The sequence below is a fragment of the Rhinoraja longicauda genome, chromosome 11, assembly GCF_053455715.1.
Source record: "Rhinoraja longicauda isolate Sanriku21f chromosome 11, sRhiLon1.1, whole genome shotgun sequence".
Lineage (NCBI taxonomy): Eukaryota > Metazoa > Chordata > Chondrichthyes > Rajiformes > Arhynchobatidae > Rhinoraja > Rhinoraja longicauda.
In genome coordinates, this window is record NC_135963.1 from 528338 (window position 1) to 549819 (window position 21482).

The window sequence follows — 21482 nt, forward strand, 5'->3', positions numbered from 1 at the left end:
ATCTTCGGTTTCCTCCCACACTCCAAAGACGTGCAGGTTTGTAGGTTAATTGGCTTGGTAAATGTAAAAATTGTGTGTAGGATCGCTGGTCAGTGGGCCGAAGGGCCTGTTTCCGCGCTGTATCTCTAAACTAAACAAAACTAAAGATCACTCCTCAATCTCCTGCGCTCCAAGGAATAAGGTTTTAGCCTGCCCAAGCTCTCCCAGTGGCTCAGGACCTCGAGTCCTGGCACCATCTGTTGTCTCACCGCTGGATGGTTAGCATGCAACAAAAGCTTTTCACTCTACCTCGGCACGAGTGACAATAAACTAAACTGAACTCCACATCCTCGTAAATCTTCTCTGCTCCCTTTCCAGCTTTATGGCATCCTTCCTACAGCAAGGTGACCTAAACTGAACACAATTCTCCAAACGTGGCCTCACCAATGTCTTGCACAACTGTAATGTAACGTCCCGACCTCTATATTCACTGAGAGTAGACACAAAATGCTGGAGTAACTCAGCGGGTCAGGCAGCATCTCAGGAGAGAAGGAATGGGTGACGTTTCGGGTCGAGACCCTTCTTCAGACTGATGTCAGGGGGGGGGGGGCGGGACAAAGATAGGATGTAGTCGGAGACAAGAAGACTAGTGGGAGAACTGGGAAGGGGGATGGGATAGAGAGGTACAGAGGAACTACCTGAAGTTAGAGAAATCACCCATTCCTTCTCTCCTGAGATGCTGCCTTACCCGCTGAGTTACTCCAGCACTTTGTGTCTACCTTCGATCTGCAGTTTTTTCCCTACACATCTACATTCAGTGACCTGACTGATGAAGGCCAATCAAGGCTTAAATTGTTAAATCATTGCGATAATCACATCGTGTCCCATAAATAGACGTCTGGCTAACTACTCCCCACCCCCATCCGAAATAAGTATAATTAGTCTTAAACAGGTTATCGAAATTATTTTAATGTTTTCTCAAATGAATGGTTGTTCGAAAGATCAGAAGATGCCTGGTCCTTCTGCAATCAGCACTAATGTTCAGATTGCAAAGCAGAGAGCACTTGTTTGATTGTGAAGTGTGTCCCGTTATTCTGCTGATTTGAGTCTCTTCCAGCTCAGGCTGATTTCGATGAGAGGAGGTGAGTATGTGTGTCGGGAGGGGGGGGGGGGGGGGAGTTCAGTTCAGTTTATTGTCCCGTGTACCGAGGTACAGTGAAAAGCTTGTGTTACGTGCTATCCAGTCAGCGGAAAGACAATACATGATCACAATCGAGCCGTCCACAGTGTACAGATACATGATATGGGAATAACGTTTAGTGCAAGGTAAAGCCAGCAAAGTCCGATCAAAGATAGTCCGAGGGTCTCCAATGAGGTAGATAGTAGTTCAGCACTGCTCATGTTCAGAGGTAATAGCAGCAGAATTAGGCCATTCGGCCCATCAAGTCTACTCCACCATTCAATCACGACTGATCTATCTCTCCCTCCTAACCCCATTCTCCTGCCTTCTCCCCATAACCCCTGACACCCGCACTGATCAACAATCTATCTATCTTTGCCTTAAATATGCCCACTGACTTGTGGCCTCCACAGCCGTCTGTGGCAAAGAATCCCACAGATTCACCACCCTCTGACTAAAGAAATTCCTCCTCATCTTCCTAAAGGAACGTCCTTTAATTCTGAGGCTGTGCCCTCTGGTCCTAGACTCTCACACTAGTGGAAACATCCTCTCCACATCCACTCTATCCAGGCCGCTCACTATTCTGTACGTTTAACGTATCCACTGCCCTCTCCAGGCAACTCCTAGAGCAGGGACAGTCGGACCCATATCCCTCTAAATCTTTCCTATCCATGTACCCGTCCAAATATCTTTTAAATGTTGCCATAGTCCCAGCCTCAACTACCTCCTCTGGCATCTTGTTCCATACACCCATCACCCTCTGTATGAAAAGATTGCCCCTCAAGTTCCTATTAAATTCCCCCCCCCCTCAACTTAAACCTATGTCCTCTGTTTCTTAATTCCCCTATCCTGGGTAAAAGACTCTGTACATTCACCCTATCTGTTCCCCTCATGATTATATACACCTCCTCTCAGATCGCCCCTCACCCTCCTGCGCTCCAAGGAGTAGAGTCCTAGTCTACTCAACCTCTCCCTATAGCTCAGGCCCTCGAGTCCTGCCTACATCCTTGTATATCCTATCTGCGCTTTTCCCACTTTAATAGCATCTATATACTAAAACTCTCGTTTGTTTGTTTGTTTGTTTGTTCCTGAACTACACCCAAAACGGTACACGATAGCGCGACAACTTTAGGCACACCTTACTCACCGTCGTTTGGTGCTAATGGAAGACGTTTCATTGAAATCGGTGTTATCTTTTTTAAGTTATTCACATTTAAAAGTTTAAATCTATCTCCTAGGGAGGGAAGGGAGGGAGGGAGGGGAGGAGGGGGATGGGGGAGGGGAGGAGGGCAGAGGGGGGAGGGGAGGAGAGGGTGCTGCACCAATGCAGAAGAGGTTTGGGCCCAACGGGTCCACTTGGTCTAGTCCTTCCTATAGCAGGGTGACTACAACTAAACACAATACTGCAAATGCAGCCTCACCAATGTTTTATACAACAGTAACCTAACACCCTGACCTCGATATTCAGTGGTAGACACAGAGTGCTGGAGTAACTCAGCAGGTCAGGCAACATCTCTGGAGAAAAAGGATGGATGATGTTTTGGGTCAGGGCCTTTCTTCAGACCTGACCCATCCTTTTTTCCAGAGATGCTGCCTGACCCGCTGAGTTCCTCCAGCACTTTGTGTCTATTTGTGGTATGAATCAGCATCTGCAGTTCCCTCGCTCAATATTCAGTGTCCTCATAAATCTTTTCATAAGAGTCACACTGTGTGGAAACAGGCCCTTCGGCCCAACTTGCCCACACCGGCCAACATGTCCCAGCTACACTAGTCCCACCTGCCTGCGCTTGGTCCATATCCCTCCAAACCTGTCCTATCCATGTACCTGTCTAACTGTTTCTTAAACGTTGGGATAGTCCCAGCCTCAACTACCTCCTCTGGCAGCTCGTTCCATTCACCCACCACCCTCTGTGTGGAACAGTTACCCCTCAGATTCCTATTAAATCTTTTCCCCTTCATCTTGAACCTATGTCCTCTGGTCCTCGACACCCCTACTCTGGGCAAGAGACTCTGTGTGTCTACCCAATCTATTCCTCTCATGATTTTGTGCATTTTCCAGCTTAATGTTCCAGGTGTGGCCTCACCACAGTCTTGTACAATACCAATGGAGGGGTATTGGCAGGACTTGACCCCTGACTCTGCTCTCTTTCCTCCGCCCCCCCCCTCCCCCCCACCTCAGATGCTGCCTGACCAGCTGGGCAGCTTCTACCCCCTCCCTCCTCACACGAAGCAGCACTGTGTTCCTGTTTTTAACAACAGCCTCGGATCACAAACCAACCTCCCTCCCACCCACTCCATCTACACCTCACGCTGCCTCGGCAAGGCCAGCAGCATCATCAAGGACCAGTCTCACCCCGGTCACTCCCTCTTCTCCCCTCTCCCATTGGGCAAGAGGTACAGAAGTGTGAAAACGCACACCTCCAGATTCAAGGGGAAGTCTCTTCCCAGCTGTTATCAGGCAACTGAACCGTCCTCTCACCAACTAGAGAGCGGTCCCGACCTCCCATCTACCTCACTGGAGACCCTCGGACTATCTTTAATCGGACTTTACTGGACTTTATCTTAAGGTCATAAGTGATAGGAGCAGAATTAGGTCATAGACAATAGACAATAGACAATAGGTGCAGGAGGAGGCCATTCGGCCCTTCGAGCCAGCACCGCCATTCAATGTGATCATGGCTGATCATTCTCAATCAGTACCCCGTTCCTGCCTTCTCCCCATACCCCCTGACTCCGCTATCCTTAAGAGCTCTATCTAGCTCTCTCTTGAATGCATTCAGAGAATTGACCTCCACTGCCTTCTGAGGCAGAGAATTCCACAGATTCACAACTCTGACCATTCGGCCCATCAAGTCTACTCTGTCATTCAATCATGGCTGATCTATTTCTCCCTCCTCACCCCATTCTCCTGCCTTCTCCCCATAACCCCTGACACCTTGCACAAAACATTATTCCTTTGTCACATATCTGTACACTGTGGACGGCTCGATTGTAATCATGCATTGTTTTTCCGCTGACTGGTTAGCACGCAACACAAGCTTTTCACTGTACCTCGGTACACGTGACAATAATAATAATATACAAAGCTAAAAACTGTCCCCGACCTCCTACAATGCATTAGCTGACACCTGTCCGAATTAAATTCCATCTGCCAATCTTGTCGATCAGCCAAAACATTATGACCATGGACAGGCGAAGTGAATAACATTGATTATCTTGTTACAATGGCACCCGTCAAGGGGTGGGATATATTAGGCAGCAAGTGAACAGTCAGTTCTTGAAGTTGATGTGTTGGATGCAGGAGAAATGGGCAGGAGTAAAGAGCTGAGCGACTTTGACAAGGGCCAAATTGTTATGGCCAGACGACTGGGTCAGAGCATCTGTGAAACGGCAAGGCTTGTGGGGTGCTCCTGGTCAGCAGTGGTGAGTACCTACCGACAGTGGTCCGAGGAGGGACAAACCACAAACCGGGGACTGACAGGGTGTTGGGCGCCCAAGGCTCATCGATGCGCGAGGGCAACGAAGGCTATCCCGTCTGGTCCGAACCGACAGAATGTCGACTGTGGCACAAGTCACAGAGAATGTTAATGGTGGTGACGGGAGGAATGTGTCACAATACACAGTGCATCGCACCCTGCTGCGTGTGGGGCTGCACACGGAGGACCAACAGCATGTTAGGCAGGTGGGCATAATGTTTTGGCTGACCGGTGTGTGTTGCTGCCTTTGACAGCGTGTGTACAGGCACGGATGGGCGGTGTGATAAACACTATTCAGCGGCAGTGGCTGGAACCGCGTGGGCGCGGCGCGGCACGGCACGGCACGGCTTTGTGCGGGAGATGGGAGCCGTGATCACGCCTGCAGCCTCAGGCTAAACGCCCTCTTCATGTTGCTGCAAGCACCGCACACCCCCACAGCCCACACCGTTAACCCCTCGCCTACCCCCAAAGCCCCACAGCCCTGCCGTTAACCCCTCGCCCACCCCCACCGCCCTGCCCGTTAACCCCTCGCCCACCCCCAAAGCCCCACAGCCCTGCCGTTAACCCCTCGCCCACCCCCACCGCCCTGCCCGTTAACCCCTCGCCCACCCCCACAGCCCAGCCTGTTAACCCCTCGCCCACCCCCACAGCACCACCGCCCTGCCCGTTAACCCCTCGCCCACCCCCACAGCCCACACCGTTAACCCCTCGCCTATCCCCACAGCCCTGCCATTAACCCCTCGCCCACCCCCACCGCCCTGCCCGTTAACCCCTCGCCCACCCCCACAGCCCAGCCCGTTAACCCCTTGCCCACCGCTCACCCCCACAGCCCAGCCCGTTAACCCCTCGCCCACCGCACCCCCCCACAGCCCAGCCCGTTAACCCCTCGCCCACCCCCACAGCCCAGCCCATTAACCCCTCGCACACCTCCACAGCCCCACAGCCCTGCCCGTTAACCCCTCGCCCACCGCTCACCCCCACAGCCCAGCCCATTAACCCCTCCCACACCCCCACAGCCCAGCCCATTAACCCCCCCCACACCCCCACAGCCCTGCCAATAACCCCTCGTCCACCGCACACCTCCACAGCCCAGCCCATTAACCCCTTGCCCACCCCCACAGCCCTGCCCGTTAACCCCCCCCACACCCCCACAGCCCTGCCAATAACCTCTCGCCCACCGCACACCCCCACAGCCCAGCCGTTAACCCCTCGCCCACCCCCACAGCCCTGCCCATTAACCCCCCCCCCACAGCGCTGCCCGTTAACCCCCCCACAGCCCTGCCAATAACCCCTCGCCCACCGCACACCCCCACAGCCCAGCCCGTTAACCCCTCGCCCACCCCCACAGCCATGCCCGTTAACCCCTCGCCCACCGCACACCCCCACAGCCCAGCCCGTTAACCCCTCGCCCACCCCCACAGCCCAGCCCGTTAACCCCTCGCCCACCGCTCACCCTACAGCCCTGTCCGTTAACCCCTCACTCTCCCACAGCAGTGACAAGCAGCACCCAGCCCTGCCTCGCATGTTAACCCCTCGATCACCCCACAGAGAACGGCCACAGACACTGCATCAGTCCGCAGCTCAGACCATCACACGAACCAACCTCCCTTTATCACCTGTTTCCTTTATCATCGTTACTTTTTGTGCATATCTTTCATTCATTTGTTCTATATCTTTCTACATCACCGTCTATATCTCTTGTTTCTCTTTCCCCTGACTCTCGTCTCGACCCGAAACGTCAACTATCCATGTTCTCCACAGATGCTGCCTGACCCGCTGAGTTACTCCAGCTTTTTGTGTCTCCCTTCCATTGACTCCATCTACACCTTGCGCTGCCTCGGCAAGGCCAGCAGCCCAGACCATCACACAAACCAACCTCCCTCCCACCCACTCCATCTACACCTCACGCTGCCTCGGCAAGGCCAGCAGCCCAGACCATCACACAAACCAACCTCCCTCCCACCCACTCCATCTACACCTCACGCTGCCTCGGCAAGGCCAGCAGCCCAGACCATCACACAAACCAACCTCCCTCCCACCCACTCCATCTACACCTCACGCTGCCTCGGCAAGGCCAGCAGCATCATCAAGGACCAGTCTCACCCCGGCCACTCCCTCTTCTCCCCTCTCCCAACAGGCAAGAGGTACAGATTTCTATGTTAACTCAGCGGGACAGGCAGCATCTCTGGAGAGAATGAATGGGTGACGTTTCGGGTGAAGGGTCTCGACCCAAAATGTCACCCATTCCTTCTCTCCAGAGATCTCCAACATGTTGGGCCAGAGAGCTGTGACGTACACAGGGCTTTGTCGTGCCTCAGGAGCTCACTTACTTACTTACTTACTGCCCATGATGCCTCCTGGCATGCAGGGGAACAACGAAGCCCACTCCTGTCTGTTCCGGGCTCGTTTCTGGACACTACCCCAGGTCAATGCCATTGTTTTCATTTCCTCCTCTACAGTTGGATACCATGTGGTTTTGGGTCTCCCTCTTTTCCTTTTCCCTTCTGGTGTCCAGTGCAGGGCTATTCTTGGGATGATGAATGGTTCTCTTCTCAGTACATGGCCAATCCAGTCCCAGTGCTTTCTCATGATCAAGTCAAGTCGACAAGTTTATTTGTCACATACACATACACGATGTGCAGTGAAATGAAAGTGGCAACGTCTGCGGAATGTGCACAAAAAAAGAATTACAGTTGCAGCATATAAATAAAGTTCATAAAGTTAATATAGAGAAGACAAAATTTAGTCCCTGGAGTTATAAAAGTTAACAGTCCTGATGGCCTGTGGGAAGAAACTCCGTCTCATCCTCTCCGTTTCACAGCGTGACAGCGGAGGCGTTTGCCTGACCGTAGCAGCTGGAACAGACCGTTACTGGGGTGGGAGGGGTCCCTCATGATCTTGCTTGCTCTGGATCTACACCTCCTGATGTATAGGTCCTGCAGGGGGACGAGTGTAGTTCCCATGGTGCGTTCTGCTGAACGTACTACTCTCTGCAGGGCCATCCTGTCCTGGGCAGAGCTGTTCCCAAACCAGACTGTAATGTAATGTAAATGATGATGGTATCCATACTCTCTTGCTGGCATTGAGCAAGGAGATCTTGGTTGGATATGGTGTTTGGCCAAAATATTCTAAGCATTCTTCTCAGGTTGTTAGTATGGAAGACTGACAGCTGGTTGATGTCACTCGTTGTCATTCTCCAGCATTCCCAGCCATGTAGGAGGGTGGAGAGGACACAGCTCCTGTATATCTTCAGCTGTATATGGTCTTGATGCTGTATCGCTGGGACCTCCATACATTGTGTAGCATTCTGAAAACATTCCTAGCCTTGTTTAGCCGGTTCTTAATGTCATTTTGCGCTCCGCCATCGTATCTGACTTTACTACCAAGATAAATAAACTCCTCCGTTATGGAAGGTCGTTTCCATTCACTTGGATTGGTAAGGGGTTTTGGATGTTTAATGTCATTAATTCAGATTTTTTTTCTGGTTTATCTTCAAGCCAATTTGTTGTGAAAGTCACTAAGACGGGATGTTTTTCCCTGCATGTGTTTGTGAGTGTGGGAGACCAGAGCTATGTCATCAGCAACATCAAGATCTTCCAATGTTGAGAAGAGGGTCCATCGTTTGCCTCTTGCTTGGTCTTCGGTTGCCTGACGCATCACCCAGTCAATAGCAATATTGAAGAGTCGCGCTCTTGGAGTCGAACTCCTGTCTTCACCTGGAATGTGTGGTGACTATTCCCTACTCTGCAAGAGAAGTTGGCGTAGAAGCTCTGAATTACTTCGACTATATGCTGTGGGATCCCAGACATTCGTAATATGTCCCAGAGACTGTCCCGGTGGATGCTGTCAAATGCTTTCTCAAAATCAACAAAGTTGATGTATATCTGTCTCTGCCACTCTGTGCACTGTTCTATAATGTTACGCAGGGCTAATATCTCGTCAATGCATCCCCTCCCACCACGAAATCCTGCCTGCTCTTTCCTGAGCTGTTTGTCTACTGTTTCTGAGGTACGTTGTATTATAATCTTCGCCAGAACCTTGCTTGGAATTGATAGAAGAGTGATCCCTCTCCAATTGTCACACTCTCTTAAGTTGCCTTTCTTTGGTCATGATCCTAATGATGACTCCTTCTGACCAGTCATCAGGTATCTCCTTTCTTTCCCAAATAGCTGTGAAAAGTGGTACAAATACTTTGGCTGCAAGTTCTGGGACCGCCTTAAACAGTTCTGCATTGAGGTTATCTTGGCCAGGGGTTTTCCACTTTTAAGGGACTTAATGGCTATAACAATTTCCTCCTTAGTTGGTGATTCAGTGCTAATATCTGGGTCATCCTCTGCTTGTTGGGTGTCAGTCTCTATTATGGGCGGTGTTCTATTCAATACTTCATTAAAGTGTTCCACCCAGCGAGCTTCGTCTTCTGTTTCTGTTGTTAGGAGTCGGCCCTTTCTGTCTACAATTGGTGTCTCAGAGGTTCGCTGATGTTTGCCACAGATTATTTGGGTTATCTTGTAGACCTTCCCATGCTCTCCTTTCTTATTTGCCATGTGTCTACAGTTATCCATTCCTTCTTTATCTTCTGCTTGAACCCCAGGCAGGCGTCACTGGTTTTCACATAAGCTATTTTGGTTTGTTCCCACACAGTGTTAATATTAATATTATTTGCATTTGGCTCTGTGTGATTCAAGAGAGAGCTAGATAGAACATTCAAGAGAGAGCTAGATAGAGCTCTTAAGGATAGCGGAGTCAGGGGGTATGGGGAGAAGGCAGGAACGGGGTACTGATTGAGAATGATCAGCCATGATCACATTGAATGGCGGTGCTGGCTCGAAGGGCTGAATGGCCTACTCCTGCACCTATTGTCTATTGTTTATCATCCATATCTACCAGTGCCTGAAATCTGTTCCTTCATTGTAGCACAAAAGAACATTTCACTTTTGGGTCATGTAGTTTCTCAATGACAAACTGTTGCCTGCCTGTCTTTTTGCTCCCTGTTTTCCTCAGTTGAACTTTGAGAACAGCCAGGACCAGGTGATGGTCGCTACCAACACCAGCTCCCCGTTTAACCTTCACATCCAGTAATGAGCGTCTCCATGTGCCGTTTATCATCAGGTGGTCTACCTGGTTCTTCTCCCTTCCATTTGGAGAGTACCATGTTAGTCTGTGCAGAAAGAGGGGCCCTTCAATGACTAGATTGTAACTGGTGCAGAGTTCTATTAGTCTCTCACCGTTCTCATGTATAAAACCACAGCCCTCTTTGCCCATGGCTCTGTCCTGGTCTGTGTTGTTGTTTCCAACCTTTGCATTTAGGTCCCCCATCACAATCTCCATGTCATGTCTTGGTGTGTTTTCTAACTCAGCCTGTAGTTGCTCATAGAATTCATCCTTAACACTACCATCACTATCGTTTATAGGGGCGTAACACTGGATGCCCGTTGGATTGCAACCTTGTCGTGGTCGGGGATCTTGTGTGTCTCAGTGACCCCTAGAGCTGTGCCAGCGGGAGATTTGTCCCCTGTTAGGGGTTCCCATGCTGGACAGGTGGAAGGGTAGAGACGAGACGAAGAGCGATCCACTGGTCCTCCAGGTTGGGGGTTGAGCACAGGGCTAACAACCCCACCTCGTAAAACGAACATGTTACAGAAACAACAACTGAAGGAATCAACACTACTGGGCGTGACGGACGTCCAGGGCTATCGACAGATGCTAGGATGAATGTCAATGGTGAAAGCCGAAAGGAAGCCACTCTCAGGAAGGTGGAAGTTCTGAATGCCAAACATAAGACTAGGATAGGATTCTGGAATGTACGAACAATATACGACACAGGGAAACTAGCACAAGTGACATCTGAGATGAGACGCTACAACCTAGACATTGTTGGAGTAAGCGAACGCAGATGGACGGGATCAGGGAGACTTAGGACCAGCACAGGGGAGACAGTGTTGTACTCAGGAAGGGATGACGAGAATCACAGAGAAGGAGTAGCTATCCTTTTAAAGAAAGGAGTAGAAAATAGTTTGTTAAGAGTGGGAACCTGTCAAAAGTAGACTCAGGAGCTCAGACTAAACATTATCACAACCCACTCACAATCCCACGCAATCCGTGAGTCTCACTGAGACAAACAGCCCGTCTGTCCACACCTTTTATCCAGCAACTTCCTTCCCCTCCAAAGCTGCTGCTCAGAAGTTCATGAGTCACAGGAGCAGAATTAGGCCATTCAGCCCATCATGTCAGGTAAACTGTTGGGACTGAAGGCAGATAAATCCCCAGGGCCTGATGGTCTACATCCCAGAGTACTCAAGGAGGTGGCCCTAGAAATCGTGGATGCATTGGTGATCATTTTCCAATGTTCTCTCGACTCTGGATCAGTTCCTGTGGACTGGAGGGTAGCCAATGTAACCCCACTTTTTAAGAAAGGAGGAAGAGAGAAAACAGGGAATTATAGACCAGTTAGCCTGACATCGGTGGTGGGGAAGATGCTTGAGTCGATTGTTAAAGATGTTATAGCAGCGCATTTGGAAATCAGTGACAGGATCGGTCAAAGTCAGCATGGATTTATGAAGGGAAATCATGCTTGACTAATCTTGTGGAATGTTTTGAGGATGTAACAAGTAGAATAGATAAGGGAGAGCTGGTGGATGTGGTGCATCTGGACTTTCAAAAAGCCTTTGACAAGAGATTAGTGGGCAAAATTAGAGCACATGGTATTGGGGGTAGGGTATTGGCATGGATAGAGAACTGGTTGGCAGACAGGAAGCAAAGAGTAGGAATTAACGGGTCCTTTTCAGAATGGCAGGCAGTGACTAGTGGGGTGCCGAAAGGCTCAGTGCTGGGACCCCAGTTATTTACAATATATATTAATGATTCACTGTGACCATCGGGAGGAAGGTACAGGAGCTTGAAAACCGTGACCTCCAGGTTCAAGAACAGCTTCTTCCCAACAACCATCAGGCTGTTGAACACCGCACAACACTGACCTCAGCAACTGTGACCTTCTACGGACTGTGCCCGTGGTTGCACTGCCGACTTTGGTTTGGCACTACTATGGTTACCCAGTATCATGGTTATTAATTTATTGTATTATTGGTTATTGCGTTTACGGGCCTATAAACCTATAGCCAGTAAGAAACATAGAAAATAGGAGCAGGAGGAGGCCATTCGGCCATTCAAGCCCGAGGTAGGAACTGCAGATACTGGTTTCCAGTTCAGTTTAGCTTATTGTCATGTGTACCGAGGTACAGTGAAAAGCTGTTGTTGTGTGCTAACCAGTCAGCGGAAAGACAATACATGATTACAATCGAACCATTTACAGTGTACAGATACATGACAAGGGAATAACGTTTAGTGCAAGGTAAAGCCAGTGAAGTCATAAGATCATAAGTGATAGGAGAAGACAGGCTATTTGGCCCATCAAGTCGTCTCCGCCATTCAATCACGGCTGATCTATCTCTCCCTCCTAACCCTATTCTCCTGCCTTCTCCCCATAAACCCCAACCCCGTACTGATCAACAATCTATCTATCTCTGCCTTAAAAATACCCACTGACTTGTGGCCTCCACAGCCGTCTGTGGCAAAGAATCCCACAGATTCACCACCCTCTGACTAAAGTCTGATCAAAGATAGTCTGAGGGTCTCCAGTGAAGTAGATAGTAGTTCAGGACTGCTCTCTGGTTGTGGTCGGACGGTTCAGTTGCCTGATAACAGCCGGGAAGAAACTGTCCCTGAATCTGGAGGTGTGCGTTTTCACACTTCTGTACCTCTTGCCCGATGGGAGAGGGGAGAAGAGGGGGTGGGTGGCCGGCCGGGGTGTGGAGGTGACACACAATGCTGGCGTAACTCAGTGAGACTCAGCCAGTCAGAATGTCATGGTTCCATTGACAATTAAACCCTGCTGACACTTGGCCGCTGATGGAACCCACTTGGCAATCAGCAGCTTGCTGTGGCCGAACTGAAGTAGCAGTGATCTGTGTCGGCGCTCCGTGATGTCCGGGCATCGGTCAGCTCCCTGCCCAGCAGTGACCGTTGTCTGTGCTCTTCCCCCCCACACAGGGCAATGACCATTAGCACCACTCACAGGCTGATTGACCACTTATCCCATGGACATGGCTTCCTGTAGACTAACTACTGATTGCCAGACACATGAGAACATCCTCTCTCTCTGCCTTTTCATAGAAACATAGAAAATAGGTGCAGGAGGAGGCCATTTGGCCCTTCGAGCCAGCACCGCCATTCATTGTGATCATGGCTGATCATCCACAATCAGTAACCCGTGCCTGCCTTCTCCCCATATCCATTGATTCCACTAGCCCCTAGAGCTCCATCTAACTCTCTTTTAAATTCATCCAGTGAATTGGCCTCCACTGCCCTCTGTGGCAGAGAATTCCACAAATTCACAACTTTTTAAATGGCCTCCCCTTTATTCTAAGACTGTGGCCCCTGGTTCTGGACTCGCCCAACATTGGGAACATTTTTCCTGCATCTAGCTTGTCCTGTCCTTTTATAATTTTATATGTTTCTATAAGATCCCCTCTCATCCTTCTAAACTCCAAAGAAGTGCAGGTATGTAGATTAATTGGCTTTGGTAAAAACTGTAAATTGTCACTCGTGTGTGTAGGTTAGTGTTAGTGTGCGGGGATTGCTGGTCGGCGCGGACTCAGTGGGCCAAGGGGCCTGTTTCCACGCCATATCTCTAAACACTAGGTGGGTAGGAAGGAACTGCAGGTGCTGGTTTAAACCGGAGATAGACATAAAGTGCTGGAACAACTCAGCGGGACAGGCAGCATCTGTGGAGAGAAGGAATGGGTGATGTTTCGGGTGGAGACCCTTCTCCAGAGAAACCATAGATGGTACAGTATCTCCAAGCTCCCCACACCCACACAATGTGGGGGGACCACGCCAGGGATAGTGAGGGCAGTCTGCTGCCAGTGGGGTCTGTCACGATACGAGGCGCGTGATTCATGGTTCGGCCCCGGTGAGGAAGTGCCAGAGACTAAACCCATTAGTGGTCCGGTCCGGGGAGGTGTTGGTGCAGGAAACAACGCTGCACATCAACACCGGAGCCGGGGATGCTGCTCCACCACGATGACGGATTCCCCAGCCGCCCACACTGTGTTTGCAAAGAACTCAGCATCACGTGCATCGAAACCGGAATCCAAACATCTCTTGTTATTGTCTGGGACTCTCGTCCTTTCTAACGACACATGTGTTGTCTTTCCGCTGACTGGTTAGCAGCAACTAAAGCTTTTCACTGTACCTCAGCTCACGTGACAATAAACTGAACTCGACAACTCAGCGGGGTGGGAGCTGCTTTACATCCTCGTCGTTCACCCTGGGTAGTTCTACGGAACTGGCAACATTTACAGCAAAGCATCAACTCTGTAAAACGTCACCTATCCATGTTCTCCACAGATGCTGCCTGACCCGCTGAGTTACTCCAGCACTCTGTGAAACGTCACCTATCCATGTTCTCCACAGATGCTGCCTGACCCGCTGAGTTACTCCAGCACTCTGAAACGTCACCTATCCATGTTCTCCACAGATGCTGCCTGACCCGCTGAGTTACTCCAGCACTCTGTGAAACGTCACCTATCCATGTTCTCCACAGATGCTGCCTGACCCGCTGAGTTACTCCAGCACTCTGTGAAACGTCACCTATCCATGTTCTCCACAGATGCTGCCTGACCCGCTGAGTTACTCCAGCACTCTGTGAAACCTATCCATGTTCTGAGATTTGGTAACGTTGATTTTGAGTCACATTGGAACAAACCAGAACTAATTAAATAATTTCAACATCACCAGAATAAGACCATTCGGCCCACTGACTCATGTTAGCTCCCACCAATCCGATCCACTATCGCCTCATTTGCCTTTTAGTTTAGTTTAGTGATACAGCGTGGAAACAGGCCCACTGGGTCCACGCCGACCAGCGATCCCTGCACACTAACACTACCCTACATACACTGGGGACAGTTTACACTTATACCAAGCTAATTAACCTACAAACCTGCATGCCTTTGGAGTGTGGGAGGAAACCGGAGCACCCGGAGAAAACCCACGCAGGTCACGGGGAGAACGTACAAGCTCCGTACAGACAGCACCCGTAGTCGGGATGGAACCGGGGTCTGTGGCGCCGTGAGGCAGCAGCTCTACTCGCTGCACCACTGTGCTGCCCTTGTCCTTCTCCCACTATACCCCCTCACATAAACCTGGTCTAGATCTTGGTTTTTGTTGCATTCCATATTTATTTAATTAATTGGTTTAAGCTCCCAGCTGCGGTGGTGGGATCTTAACACGCGTGTGGGTTTCATGCGTCCAGACCTCTACATTCATCGTCCAACCATCTAACCACGCTGCTGCGGTGCCAGTCTGCGGTTCCTGTTCTAACCTCAGTAGTTAGTGAGGGAGACATCTCTGCCTCACTAACCAGGCGGCTGAAGACCTTCATGTTGCTGCTTCAAAATATTCCTTTTGACACCCACTTCATTCCTTTCAGTGAGAGTCTTTGATGGTCCAAGTGTGTCGTTGATATTGGTCCAAGTCCTCTTCCACATCCCCCATCAGAGACCCACACCGCCCTGGCCACACTCTCACTGACCCACACCACCCTGGCCACACTCTCACTGACCCACACCACCCTGGCCACACTCTCACTGACCCACACCACCCTGGCCACACTCTCACTGACCCACACCACCCTGGCCACACTCTCACTGACCCACACCACCCTGGCCACACTCTCACTGACCCACACCACCCTGGCCACACTCTCACTGACCCACACCACCCTGGCCACACTCTCACTGACCCACACCACCCTGGCCACACTCTCACTGACCCACACCACCCTGGCCACACTCTCACTGACCCACACCACCCTGGCCACACTCTCACTGACCCACACCACCCTGGCCACACTCTCACTGACCCACACCACCCTGGCCACACTCTCACTGACCCACACCACCCTGGCCACACTCTCACTGACCCACACCACCCTGGCCACACTCTCACTGACCCACACCACCCTGGCCACACTCTCACTGACCCACACCACCCTGGCCACACTCTCACTGACCCACACCACCCTGGCCACACTCTCACTGACCCACACCACCCTGGCCAAACTCTCACTGACCCACACCACCCTGGCCACACTCTCACTGACCCACACCACCCTGGCCACACTCTCACTGACCCACACCGCCCTGGCCACACTCTCACTGTCCCACACCGCCCTGGCCACACTCTCACTGACCCACACCGCCCTGGCCACACTCTCACTGACCCACACCGCCCTGGCCACACTCTCACTGACCCACACCGCCCTGGCCACACTCTCACTGACCCACACCGCCCTGGCCACACTCTCACTGACCCACACCACCCTGGCCACACTCTCACTGACCCACACCACCCTGGCCACACTCTCACTGACCCACACCACCCTGGCCACACTCTCACTGACCCACACCACCCTGGCCACACTCTCACTGACCCACACCACCCTGGCCACACTCTCACTGACCCACACCACCCTGGCCACACTCTCACTGACCCACACCACCCTGGCCACACTCTCACTGACCCACACCACCCTGGCCACACTCTCACTGACCCACACCACCCTGGCCACACTCTCACTGACCCACACCACCCTGGCCACACTCTCACTGACCCACACCACCCTGGCCACACTCTCACTGACCCACACCACCCTGGCCACACTCTCACTGACCCACACCACCCTGGCCACACTCTCACTGACCCACACCACCCTGGCCACACTCTCACTGACCCACACCACCCTGGCCACACTCTCACTGACCCACACCACCCTGGCCACACTCTCACTGACCCACACCCCCCTGGCCACACTCTCATCTCGCTGCTACCATCGGGAGGAAGGTACAGGAGCCTGAAAACCGTGACCTCCAGGTTCAACAACTTCTTCCCAACAACGATCAGGCTCTTGAACAGTAGTCCAGCACGGTGGCACAGCGGTAGAGTTGCTGCCTCACAGCGCCAGAGACCCGGGTTCAATCCCGACTACAACACTAACTGTGATCTGTGGCCTGTGTCTCTTGAGTCTGAGAAACAGAAACATAGAAAATAGGTGCAGGATGAGGCCATTTGGCCCTTCGAGCCAGCACCGCCATTCATTGTGATCATGGCTGATCATCCACAATCAGTAACCCGTGCCTGCCTTCTCCCCATATCCCTTGATTCCACTAGCCCCTAGAGCTCTATCTAACTCTCTTTTAAATCCATCCAGTGAATTGGCCTCCACTTCCCGTCTGTGGCAGAGAATTCCACAAATTCACAACTCTCTGGATGAAAACGTTTCTTCTCACCTCAGTTTTAAATGGCCTCCCCTTTATTCTAAGACCATGGCCCCTGGTTCTGGACTCGCCCAACATTGGGAACATTTTTCCTGCATCTAGTTTGTCCAGTCCTTTTATAATTTTATACATTTCTATAAGATTCCCTCTCATCCTTCTAAACTCCAGTGAATACAAGCCCAGTCTTTCCAATCTTTCCTCATATGACAGTCCCGTCATCCTGGGGATTAACCTGGTGAACCTACGCTGCACTGCCTCAATAGCAAGGACGTCCTTCCTCAAATCATGAGACAAACTGAGCGGCTGTGTGTGGGAAACGGTGGGAGAGCGGGGCGTTACGTGTCTGACCGGCCCGGCCCGTACCGTGCACGCAAGGACAGGAAGGTCTCAGCAGTGGTGATGACAGCCATGGAGAGCAGGCAATTAACCATCTGTGTAACACCGTATCAGGCAGGAAACACCACCAACGTGAGCAGTTCCAGTGGTCACAACATGGCCTGTGGCCTCCTTACCCACCCACTCGCATCACACGTTGTTTTTGTTTTCTTAACAGAGTGTCAAACCATCCAAAAATACAAGGAGGCTTCGCTCCTGATCCGAGTCCAACACCAGCCGATAAAGATCAGATCCACTTGTTAAAAGTCAAAGACTCAAGGATCGTAGAGTCACACAGTGTGGAAACAGGACCATCGGCCCAACATATCCCATCGACACTCGTCCCAACTGCCCGTATTTGGCCCATATTAAATTATAAAAGGACTGGACAAGCTAGATGCAGGAAAAATGTTCCCAATGTTGGGGGAGTCCAGGACTAGGGGCCACAGTCTAAGAATAAAGGGGAGGCCATTTAAAACTGAGGTGAGAAGAAACTTTGTCACCCAGAGTTGTGAATTTGTGGACTTCTCTGCCACAGAAGGCAGTGGAGGCCAATTCTGTGGATGAATTTAAGAGAGAGTTAGATAGAGCTCTAGGGGCTAGTGGAATCAAGGGATATGACGAGAAGGCAGGCACGGGTTACTGATTGTGGATGATCAGCCATGATCACAATGAATGGCGGTGCTGGCTCGAAGGGCCAACTTTCTATTATGTTCTATGTTTCTATGTTAGAAACCTATTGCACCTATTTTCTATGTTTCCATCTAAACCTGTCCTATCCATGTAGAGTATCTGTCCCATGGCGGAGATGTCAGAGCTTTAAGGTGAGAGGAAGACGTTTTCTACGCAGAGGGAGGTGGGGGCCTGGAACGCGCTGCCAGGGGTGGGGGTGGAGGCAGATATGATAGTGGTGTTTAAGATGTTTTTGGATAGGCGCATGGATATGCAGGGAATGGAGGGATGTGGTTTAGCGTCTTCGCCCGCCCCGAGTCGTGGGGCTTTGGTCGGCCCGCCATGGACCTTTCACCGTCCGGCGCCACCTGAAATAGGCCGCAGGATTTTCTCTGCCCAGCGGGGGCTTCAATGTCGGGAGCCACGACCGCCCCGACGTGCAGCGGAGGCGTCTTCGCCCGCCCTGAATCGCAGGGCTTGGGTTGGCCCGCTGCGGACCTTTCACCATCAGGCGCGGCGTAGAACGTGGCAAGTTCAACAGCCTGACCGCGGGAGAAGACGGCAGGGGAAGAGAAAAGACATTGTGGCCTTCCATCACAGTGAGGAGGTGACTGGAGGAGACTCACTGTGATGGATGTTTCTCTTTGTTTGTGTTGGTTTGTGATTGTGTGTGTTATTGCTTATTTTTATTGCTCTTATTGTTGGACTGCGGGTAATCTTTCATTTCACTGCACATTTATGTGTATGTGACAAATAAACTTGACTATTATTGACTACGTGCAGGCAGAGGAGATTAGTTTAACTTGGTGTCGTGTACAGCACGGACATTGTGGGCCGAAGGGCCTGTTCCTGTGTCTATTGTCATATGTACCGGAAATGGACCAATTACATTTTTACTTGCTGCAACTTTACAAGCTCATTAACACAAAAACACCACAAATAAACACATAATAATCAATGCATAAATTAGTAATCGTTAATACCAGACAAGCACAACAGTCCAGAAACTGAAGTCGGCAGTGCAACCACGGGCACAGTCTGTAGAAGGTCAGTGTTGTGCGGTGTTCAACAGCCTGATGGTTGTTGGGAAGAAGCTGTTCTTGAACCTGGAGGTCACGGTTTTCAGGCTCCTGTACCATCCTCCCGATGGTAGCAGCGAGATGAGAGTGTGGCCAGGGTGGTGTGGGTCAGTGAGAGTGTGGTCAGGGTGGTGTGGGTCAGTGAGAGTGTGGCCAGGGTGGTGTGGGTCAGTGAGAGTGTGGCCAGGGTGGTGTGGGTCAGTGAGAGTGTGGCCAGGGTGGTGTGGGTCAGTGAGAGTGTGGTCAGGGTGGTGTGGGTCAGTGAGAGTGTGGCCAGGGTGGTGTGGGTCAGTGAGAGTGTGGCCAGGGTGGTGTGGGTCAGTGAGAGTGTGGCCAGGGTGGTGTGGGTCAGTGAGAGTGTGGTCAGGGTGGTGTGGGTCAGTGAGAGTGTGGTCAGGGTGGTGTGGGTCAGTGAGAGTGTGGCCAGGGTGGTGTGGGTCAGTGAGAGTGTGGCCAGGGTGGTGTGGGTCAGTGAGAGTGTGGCCAGGGTGGTGTGGGTCTCTGATGATGATGGCTGCCATTTTGAGGCAGCGCCTCCTGTAGATCCCTTCGATGGTGGGGGGGTCAGTACGTGTGATGGACCTTCGATGGTGGGGGGGTCAGTACGTGTGATGGACCTTCGATGGTGGGGGGGTCAGTACGTGTGATGGACCTTCGATGGTGGGGGGGTCAGTACGTGTGATGGACCTTCGATGGTGGGGGGGTCAGTACGTGTGATGGACCTTCGATGGTGAGGTCAGCCCTTTCCCAGTGGTCAGAAGATGACATAGTCGTAGTAATAAAGCACAGAAACAGGCCGTTCGGCCCATCTTGTCCATGCCGGCCAGGCTTGCTTAGTGGGCTCGTCGCATTTGCCTGCAATGAACCCATATCCCTCTGAAACCTTCCTGTGCATATATCTGTCCAGAATGTCTTGTAAAAGCCGTAATTGTATCTCGCTCTGGTGCTGTAGGGTTACAATAGTTGTCACGGTCCTGCTTTCAGTAGACATGAGTTTAAATTCGCTGCTGCACATTAACGGTGAAGCATTATGTGTAAAGTTGTGGAGTGGGAGCTATCTAGTTTTGCAGCCTGATCTGATGCTTTGCTTCACCGAGTTAAAGCTGCAAGATTGTGGAAATAAGTCATGCACGATCTCACTCAGTCACAGGGCGGAGTTTGTAAAAAATCAGTAAAGGTTCATGGGATTGGGCAGAGGGTGGCCAGATGGAGTGATACCGCAACTGGCCCCATCAGAGTTCTCTTGATGGGCAGAAACGTACCACATCCAGGGACAGTCTCTTCCCGGCTGTTATCAGGCAACTGAATGAGGAAAGATTGGAAAGACTGGGCTTGTATTCACTGGAGTTTAGAAGGATGAGAGGGGATCTTGTAGAGACGTATAAAATTATGAAAGGACTGGACAAGCTAGATGCAGGAAAAATGTTCCCAATGTTGGGGGGGTCCAGAACCAGAGGCCAGAGTCTAAGAAACTTTTTCACTCAGAGAGTTGTGCATCTGTGGAATTCTCTGCCACAGAAGGCAGTGGAGCCCAATTCTGTGGATTAATTTAAAAGAGCGTTAGATAGAGCTCTAGCGGTTAGTGGAATCAAGGGATATGCATTCAAGAGAGAGCTGGATAGAGCTCTTAAGGATAGCGGAGTCAGGGGGTATGGGGAGAAGGCAGGAACGGGGTACAGATTGAGAATGATCACATTGAATGGCGGTGCTGGCTCGAAGGACCGAATGGCCTCCTCCTGCACCAATTGTCTATTGTCTATTGATATGGGGAGAAGGCAGGCACAGGTTACTGATTGTGGATGATCAGCCATGATCGCAATGAATGGCGGTGCTGGCTCGAAGGGCCAAATGGCCTCCTCCTGCACCTATTTTCTATGTTTCTATGAACCATCCAACCACAACCAGGGAGCGGTCCTGAACTACTGTCTACCTCTTTGGGGACCCTCGGACTATCCTTGATCAGACTCTGCTGGCTTTACCTTGCACTAAACATTACTCCCTTAGCCTGTATCTGTACACTGTGGACAGCTCGATTGTAATCATGTATTGTCTTTCCGCTGACTGGTTAGCGCGCAACAAAAGCTTCTCACTGTACCTCAGTACACGGGACAATAAACTAAACTGTAACTGTAGGGTGTTTTCTAAACTGAATTGATCTGATTCTGGGACATTTTCTTCCCAGCTGTTATCAGGCAACTGAATCATCGTACCACAACCAGAGAGCAGTGCTGAACTACTATCTTCCTCATTGGAGACCCTTGGACTATCCTTGATTGGACTTTATTTGCCATTTATCTTGCACTGAATGTTATTCACATTATTCCCTTTATCATGTATCTATACGCTGTAAATGACTCGATTGTAATCATGTATTGTCTTTCCGCTC

General features: G+C 51.0%; 1 protein-coding gene across 4 annotated transcripts in view; it reads left to right on the forward strand.

The window, feature by feature from the left end:
- The window catches only part of tyw3 (tRNA-yW synthesizing protein 3 homolog (S. cerevisiae)), a 37086-nt gene extending 15743 nt beyond the window's left edge, over window positions 1–21343 (forward strand). For 3 of the 4 annotated variants that reach the window (XM_078407866.1, XM_078407868.1, XM_078407869.1), the window contains one exon: window positions 21279–21343. In XM_078407866.1, the coding sequence (XP_078263992.1) occupies window positions 21279–21328 (50 nt within the window). In that variant the 3' untranslated portion in view covers window positions 21329–21343. Of the gene's footprint in view, window positions 1–8132; window positions 9012–21278 lie in introns of those variants that run through there. The other variant, XM_078407867.1, reaches the window with a different exon arrangement.
- The last annotated feature ends 139 nt before the right edge of the window (window positions 21344–21482 follow it).